Consider the following 8746-nt stretch of genomic DNA (forward strand, 5'->3'; position numbering starts at 1 on the left):
CAGTTAGGTGTAAGACCAGAGGTGGCAGTAGTGAGTATAAAATGACCAGCTTGCACCTAGTCTCTTAAAGAGGGGGTATTATGCTTTTTTTTCAATCACATAGCACCAGTCTATCTCACACTACAATGATGACGAAACCTTCTGTTGGTCTGTAAATGCAGTAAATTAAAATAACTGCCTTGTATAAAATTGCTCTCTCAAAATGGCTGTAGCGAATGTCTTGAAATAGGCCTCTGTCTCTTTAAGAACCTCTGACCCTTTCCGACACGCCCCCTCCACACGCTGTCTGTGGCATCAGTGGGGAGGGGGTTCTGCTGAGGAGCAGTGGTTGGTTACTCGGCTGGTGACGAAAGCTCGGAGGCGTCTCCAGGAGGTGGAGGCGTTCTTAGGAGGACTCAGCCAAACCTATCCCTAAAATGGCTGCCATCAGAGTTTTTACAGATTACTCAAAAATACGTGAATGTGCCAAGGCAACACTTCAGGCATGTTTTTAATGAGGGAATGACATAATGACATGATGTAAAGCTCCATTTTGAATAATACCCTCCCTTTAAAGGGAAGCTCTCACTACAAAAATAAAGTTTGGGAAAAGGCATAAAAACTATTCAAATGTGTCCTGTCCTCATGTCTTCAGTGCAAATGAGAAAATTAAGAGGATACACATATTATATATCAGTACTAGCAATGTGACAAATTCCCCTGCGTGACAAATAGCCCTGGTCTCCCCTATGAGAATTGGCAGCCACACTTCTGTTATTTACTAAATGATTCCAACTATAACTTGTACAACCTTTGTATTTCCAGTCATATTAGAATAGAATAGAAAAACTTTATTGTCTACCAAGCATAATGATGGCAGACATCACTCAAACAATACTGCATTTCCGTCTGATTAATGTTTATGACGGCAGTATCACTAATACTCACATAAACCACACTCTTGCACCGGCTAAGCAACAAGCTTCTCCTTTTAACCGTCCCATTCAGCAGCTCGGGACAATCAGCCACCTCCCAGGGCCTCCCCTCTCAGCTCCTCTCCTCCTCTCCTGCTTCATTCTGCTGGCTGTGTCACTTTGTGTCCGCTTTGGCCACGGGTAAATGGGCGCACATGACCAGAAAATGAGGCGGTGGTCTCCACGCAAGCCGACCTGTTTGTGTGTTTGGAGGGATTAGACATGTGCGGTTGTGGGGTAAGGAGCGAGGCGTGAGGTAGAGCTGGAGCGACCTGTGTGTGGATGGAGGTTACACCGCTAAGCAGCTGGGCCGTCAATGAAAGTACAAATGACATATTGTCTTAGGAAATGCCACTTTTTTAGGGAGGACAACGGAGTAATAAAGTGCCGCCATTCAGGGGACTTAAGAGTGCACCGGTCATGTACTGCTGCCCGCTTGATAGATGGGGACAGAGGCTAAGTCAACTAAAGTTTTGGACCAGGTTGTTAAAATGTGTGGCAAAGAGAGCAGCTATGGACAGTTAGGGGGAATGTGACCTACCTGGTGACTCTCCTGACACTTTATAATACAGGCAGTGGCGCAAAAGAGAAGTGAAACAAGTGGCTCCTGGAAGTGAACTGGAGACTGTGAAAAGTCACCACTAAAAGATATCAAAGGGTAATGATTAAGGGAACGAACAAGATGATGGTGTTAGAAGAGTGACAGTAATTTAGCAGAACAGACACGATGTGAGATTAGTATTTAATTTCCCGGGAGATGGGCGAGTGTCAAAATCTATCACCGAGATCATCAGCAAATTTGAGGAAAATTAAAAGAGGAATCCGAGTCAGAAGAGGCACCAGTTCTCAAACAGCAATGAATTAAAACACATCAGGAAAAGTAATCACACAAATCCTCTTTTTGTTGTTTGTCAGAGGCTGAAACGATTTTGGTCTAAACTGATGAACAACATGAAGACGCTCTGATGTACTTTCAACAGTCGTGTGAGTGCATTAGAACATTTTCCTTTTTTTTCTGTCAATATCAAACAAGACCTGAAGCTGTCCGCCTCATAAGTTAAAAACATGAATTTCTCTTGTTTTGCCTAATTGCTGCCAGTGTCTTCCCTGGAACAAAACAGACTCACACATATTAATTGGTAGCTTCACATTCAGGCTCCTTAGCTCTGTAGTTAACAGGATTTCACTGTTTGATCATCCTTTTAATTAAAGTCTCTGCGTAATTTGAAGGTTTGTTTACTTTACACTAGAACAGGCAGGAGAGAGACGCGTCTTATTGATATCCACTTTTACGCAGAATTAGTCCAAAAGCGCAAGGTAAGAAGGCGCCTTTCAGAAGTTAGTCCAAGCAGGAGTTTGTTTTCTCTTCCCTGTTCCTGTCCTCATCTGATATTCAGACGAAAACACAAGCTCACAACAAAGAACTTTGAACTGTTTTATCATATCATGAGTCAACCAATGCTACATATTATTAAATCTAGAGAAAATGAGTTGTGAGGAGCCAGAATACATTCTTTTCCTATTCTTTTCAGAGAATTATAAAAACATGATGCACCTTTAAGGATTTTAGGCCCATAGACTTTATCTGATATGAAAGCGCAGGGTGAAAGAGGGTTAAGCCGAAAGAGACATTCAGCACAGTTATTTTATCAACAAAATTATTGTATTTTAAAGAATCACTAAGGGTATGACTGGCAGACATTTGATTAGAATGATCTTATACTTAATAATATGGTGAGAAATACCTTGCCAAATGTTGTCTCTGGTCAATGTACTGACTAGTAATGGGGAGAAAAAAATATACAGTTGGAATCAGATTTTTACATACACTTTATAAAAAGACACATCAGCATTTTTTTTTAATTCTATTTGCTAAATGCCAGAAGAAAGAAACATTTTTTTTGTTACTTTTTACAAAGTCAGAAGTTACACTAAGATAACTAAACCTTTAAACAATTTGAGAAAGCTCAGATGTCATGAACTTGGAAGCACAAGTCTGGTTCATCCTTGGGTGCAGTTTCAAGATGCCTGAAGGTGCCAGGTTCATTGGTTCAAACCATTTATACGCAAGCATAAAAAAGAAATGGAAATGTCCACCCATCATACAGATCAGAAAGAACTCGGGTTCTGTGTCCCAGAGATGAACGTGCTGTGTCTGAAATGTGAATATCAATCATATCAAATGCAAAAGACCTGGTGAAGATGCTGAACCTGGTAAGAGTTTCATCCACAGTAAAACAAGTACTGTACCGACATGGGCTGAGAGGCTACTTAGCTCTTACTCCAAAAGAAACATCAAAAAGCCAGATTGGAGTTTGCAAATAAAAAAAGGGATAAAGACTTTTAGAGACACATCCTGTGGCCTGACGGGAAAAAAATGAATTATTTGGCCATAATGACCATTGTCATGTTTGGAGGAAAAAGGGGGAATCTTGCAAGCCTGAGAACACCATCCTAACTGTGACTGATGGGGTGGCAGCATCATGCTGTGGGGCTGTTTCGCTGTGGGAGGGACTGGTGCACTTCACCTATAGACGACATCATGAAGAAACAACACTATGTTGTTAAAGCTTTGGCGCAGATGGATCTTCCAAATGGACAATGACCCAAGCATTTGCCTGGCGAGCCGGGCGCTCCTCCTTTCTGTTCAAAAGAAGAACCGTCTGGGAAGCTGCTCGCAGCCTATCGTTTCCTGATTTTACCGGTGTCGGACCACTCACAGACAGAGAGGCAGGAGTTGTCACTGCACTCTTCCAAAACTTTAAAGATGGCGGCGGGGCGACTGAAACGTTGTTTTCTTCTGCTCTGTCGTCTGTTTTAAATAATACAGAAAATAATAAAATCCCTAAAACCAGAGCAAGAAACAGCGTTTTCAAAAGGCTTCCAACTGCTTGGTTGATCCCGTCTGTCAGTCACGCCAACCGGGAAATCGCTGAGATCACGCTCGCTCCCAGACTACATGTCTTTGAAAAAGCATGTAGTTTGGCAGGCCAGGCAGCCAAGGCCAAAGCCAAACTGGTTACAAAGTGGCTTGAGGATAACATGGTCAATGTTTTGAAGTGGTCACAAAGTCCTGATCTCAATCCAGATGAAAATGTATGGGACGCAAGGTGGCCTCTGTGTCTCAGTTACACCAGTTCTGCTTGAAGGAATGGACCATCAAATCCAAAACATTTGACCTGAGTTATATAGTTTAAAGCCAATGCTACCAAATACTAATGACATCTACTGTAAGTAAACTTTTGCTTTTTGCAAAAAGTTATATAAACCTGTGTAGAAATATTTTTAACATTTTTAATTGACCTAAAAAATTTAAAGTTAACTCTGGTTTCATGTCAGACAATGAGGGAAAAAATGCAAATGGTTCTTTTTATATAGTATAGGATCAAATTTGTTCAGTCATGAATGTCCTGTCACTATAGCAACAAAATGCACACTCACATGATTTTGTGGCCGAATCTGTTAACCATGTCTTTAGCCGTTCATGACCTCCCGCTCTAAATCTACCTCACCATGATAATAAATTACTGCTGATGTTCATTCAACTGTGGGAAAACAATCACACAAGCTCACGCCAGTAAACGGCCCAGAGAAAGGACACTAAAACAAATGTATGTTGACATGGACTTCTCATGTCAAGTCTGGTCTCATTGCACCAGACTGCAGCGACCTTTAGCCATGACCTTTACAGCACGTCTCAATGAAGTGAGCTTTATATCCCGCTCAGATTCTGCTCTCGTCCTCCTCTGTGCAGGAGCAGCAGGGCAGCTCTGAGGGTCTTACTGTGCTCCAGGAGGGACACCTCCATTCACTCTTTACTGCCCTGGGCTCATTAGCTCTGGCCCACCCACCACTGGCACCACTACTGCTGTGTCTGATCTAAAGGAGCACATCTCTTGGTTAAAGCAGACTCTGCTCTGGAAACTGGCTGTTTGTCTGGGTAACCAATAGTAGAGGGCACTTATTTAAGCCAGATGACTTGAAGTGAGAGAGAAGGATGTGGGAGACCTGCTGTGTGCCAAGGGACTGAAACTGACTCCCTAGTTGAAAGTGATGATAGAAAAAGCCAAATTTGTATTATTATAATTACATTTTAGGCCTATAAAAGTTGCTGGTTAAGAACAGATTAGTACAAGACATTTTGTTTAGGTTTCTTTGCCATTGTCTTCATTAAGGTATATTTCAAATATTTGAACAGAGCTACAAAGCCTTTTATTTTTGTTAAAAACAGACAAAGGTACTTGTCAATATGACTCATTCAGTAACTTAGCTTCTCCCACTAAATAAATGCAGCAAGGGCCAAAGTTGTAGCTTTGAAGATATTACACTGTTTTTCACAAATACTTTCTTTGAACAACACATTGAGATGACATACAATCTTAAATGTTGATAAAACCAAGGCAAAACATTTTGGTGGCTAAAACTATAGTGCAGAGAAACCATTGTGTTCTCAAGTTATGTTTTGTTTTAATAGTTTTGATTTGACACCTTTAGTTTGGTACATAATTGAAATAAAGTTTGATCTACCCAGTCTCATATCTGCCACTCAGACGTATTGATCAGGGTCCCTCCTCACTCTTCTCCACATCATCACACTTTGGCAGGATTAGGAACACTTTCTCTGTGTGGGGCAGTCCCCTCCAACACAAAGAAACACTTGGGGACAGGATTAGTAGGCTTACAGCGGATTCACATATGTCCAGTTCAAGCAATTGGTATTCAAAGCTTTACACTTTCTAATGCCACCAAGAGAGAGCAAAGACACGGCCGCACCTTTATGAGCTGGACTCTTTTGCTGGACCAACAATGAGGAATGTGAATGCAAGTTTTTTTTATGGTTCGACCAGGGGGATCCGGTGGAGAATAATCTGTGACAGTTTTTTTTATGGGGGTTTGGAGGAGCACACAGAGGGGGAGAGGGATGTTGAGCTGATGGTGGTCAGTGTTTGTCCACACGTTTTTGTTAAGGCCTGCTCTGCCTCTCCATCACCACAAAACAGATCTGGAGTGGACACTTCAGAGTGGAGAGAGTTCAGAGTGGACAGAGAGGGCTTAAAGTTTGTCTGAACTCTTCATGTGCATTTGGATGTTATATGAAGAGGCTAAATAAGATGTCAACAAACCCCTCAAACAACAGTATGTGCCATTTCCATCTATAATCAGGAGGGCTGTAGTTTTATTGACTTAAATTTAAAAAAGCAAATTAAATTTTCACTGTGTAAAATGTACAACTTAATAATAATATTAATAATCAGAATTATTATTATTATTATTATCATTTTCATTATTTGTTGTTGTCGTCGTCGTCGTAGTAGTTGTAGTATAAGATAAGATGATACTTTATTGATCTCACAGATGGAGAAATTGCATAGTATAGTAGTATGCTATAAGTATGACGTAATGCCGTATATAACGTCTTTAGGCTGACCGCCGTGAAGTTCACCGGAGAGATGCTCGCAGTGGACCTCTGTCCAGCTCCCCTTCCGCAGAACCGGCTCAGAGAACAAGCACGAGACATGCCAGCATAGTTTTGCTGTCCTTCTGTTTTAGGATGATATAGCCTATATAATAAGGCTAATTAAATGTGGTAAGTGTGTTTTTTCTAGGCCTTTCTAAACGGAAAAGTGCGATTTAAAAAATATTTGAATTGAGAAAAAGAAAGCAGAATAAAAAGAGAACTGACCGTGTTTGCATCAAGGAAATTATTTCCTCAAGGAATTTAGGCTCTACGCATTATCCGGAAAAGTAAGACGAGAAGCCTGAATATATGAAAAAGTAGCCAATCGTAGCCTATACAGGTGATTTTAAAATAAGCACGCAAAAAGACGAGTTAAAAAAAACACACTCTGGTGCATTTGGATATATTTTAGGTTTGAAAGAAAAGTACTGAAGAAAAGGAGAGCTGTGTAGAGGAGCGGCGCTGCGCCCCTGACTGCGCGCTGATAATGGCAGTGAATGGGACTGTCCCAGCTCACCGCCCCTTCGCCGTCAACCCTTCAACCCGCGGCCGAATAGGAAAGGCTCTGAGTCTGCGCGCGTATAAATATCCTGCCTTGCGGCACAGACACATATTGACACGCGCAGTGGACGGAGTCACAGCTAACGGCGCGCACCACAGAGACAGAAGAGAGAAAGTAAACGGAAAGAGAGGGAGGACCCCGGCCCACGCGCACATATAATGCATTCTGATTCCAGCACGAGCAGCAGAGCCTCTTCCCCGGACATGGATGACATGTTCTTACGCGAGCATCATCATCTTCCCCACCTCCAGCACGTGGGTCCCTCCGTGTCCTCGTCTACCCCACACTCCGAGCGTCACAAAATGACCCCAGAGCACCTGCGGTCGGGAGACAAGAACAGCAGTAAGTACAAGCTAAAGAAACAAGTCACGGAGGAAGAAATGTACAACCTGCGCCTCAAGATTAACGGCCGTGAGCGCAAGCGCATGCATGACCTGAACCTGGCCATGGATGGGTTGCGCGAGGTGATGCCCTACGCGCACGGGCCTTCTGTGAGGAAGCTGTCAAAGATCGCCACACTGCTCCTCGCGCGGAACTATATCCTCATGCTCACGAGCTCCCTGGATGAAATGAAGCGGCTCGTTGGAGAGATTTACGGTGGGCAACACTCCGCCTTCCACTGCGGGACAGTGCCCGGGAGCCACTCCGGGGGGCACTCGGGAGGGCCCGTGGCCGCAGCCGTAGCAGCGGCAGCAGCAGCTGCGGCGGCACATCAGGTTCACCCGCTGCTCTCCACGTCTACCTCCGGGTCTTTGCCTGGCTCTCTGCCCGGGCTGACCTCCATGAGACCCCCGCACCCCCTAATGAAGGGCTCCCCGGTGCCCACCGCGCTGCCCCTGGGCCCGGGCTTCCAACACTGGGCAGGACTGCCATGCCCCTGCACCATCTGCCAGCCTCCTCCACACATCCCCATCTCCTCCAGCGGCCTCACGAGGCTCACGGCCGACAGCATTAAGGACACCATGAAATAACGCACTGACAGACAAAGACTGATCAGACACTGTAAAAGATGTGTAAAGGAATGTATATATTGTACAAATTAGAGTTTGTCTGGGCATCGCTGCATGCTGTGTGTATGTTTTGACTCTTTGTCTAAAAGAAGAACCTTATTTCTCCTTGTAACAAGGACTTATTATTTTTGCCAGAGGTAAAAAGTTGGATCCGGACTTGAGTTGTGTCTCCTGTTACGCAGTGGCATTTGTCTGTGCTGCATGGACCTCTTTAGTTCACCCTAATTTCATCATCATTTTGTGAAAGCGAAGAGTATTTTGTGCCTTGTAGCAAGGACTGGCCGTACAGTGTGTGAACATGCAGTGTGTTTTTGCGCCCTTCTGCGTCCCCATGTGCGCTCACTATTTTCTGTAAGGTGTAAAAGCCAATGATCACAGCATGGCCGTTTTGCTGAACAGAATTTGTGATGCCAGAGACCAGTGTCTTTATTTTTGTACATTGTTGATTATTGATGATATTTATTATTGCCAAATCCTGGAAAAAATTTCAATAAAATCCACATTATGATCACATATACTGACGTTCTTTATCTTTTCTGCAACATTTATTTCCACTTGAGCCTTTTTGCAGGGTCTTTACCTGACTATAAATTTAGCAAATTAACGTCCTATATTTCATTTTTTTTTATAAACACGTATGATTTAATCCATTTATTCAGCCTAGTTTTTACTTCGCAGGCCTCAACTTTGGCCTTCAACCGTTAGGCCCACACCAGTGTGACACCAGTTAGCCTCGTAAGACAAAAACAAATATACAAAGAAG

The 8746-nt window shown here is 43.2% G+C and overlaps 1 protein-coding gene across 1 annotated transcript; it reads left to right on the plus strand.

Moving 5' to 3' along the window:
- The first annotated feature begins 7038 nt into the window (after positions 1 to 7038).
- Positions 7039 to 8434, plus strand: olig3 (oligodendrocyte transcription factor 3). The gene has a single exon (XM_079560248.1). It carries the CDS (start codon positions 7132 to 7134, stop codon positions 7942 to 7944), a length of 813 nt encoding a protein of 270 aa, XP_079416374.1. The 5' UTR covers positions 7039 to 7131; the 3' UTR covers positions 7945 to 8434.
- The last annotated feature ends 312 nt before the right edge of the window (positions 8435 to 8746 follow it).

Source organism: Gobius niger (assembly GCF_951799975.1).
Source record: "Gobius niger genome assembly, chromosome: 7".
Classification (NCBI taxonomy): Eukaryota; Metazoa; Chordata; class Actinopteri; order Gobiiformes; family Gobiidae; genus Gobius; species Gobius niger.

Coding starts and splice junctions, on each gene's coding strand:
- olig3 (XM_079560248.1), top strand. CDS start 7,132: ATGCATTCTGATTCCAGCACGAGCAGCAGAGCCTCTTCCCCGGACATG.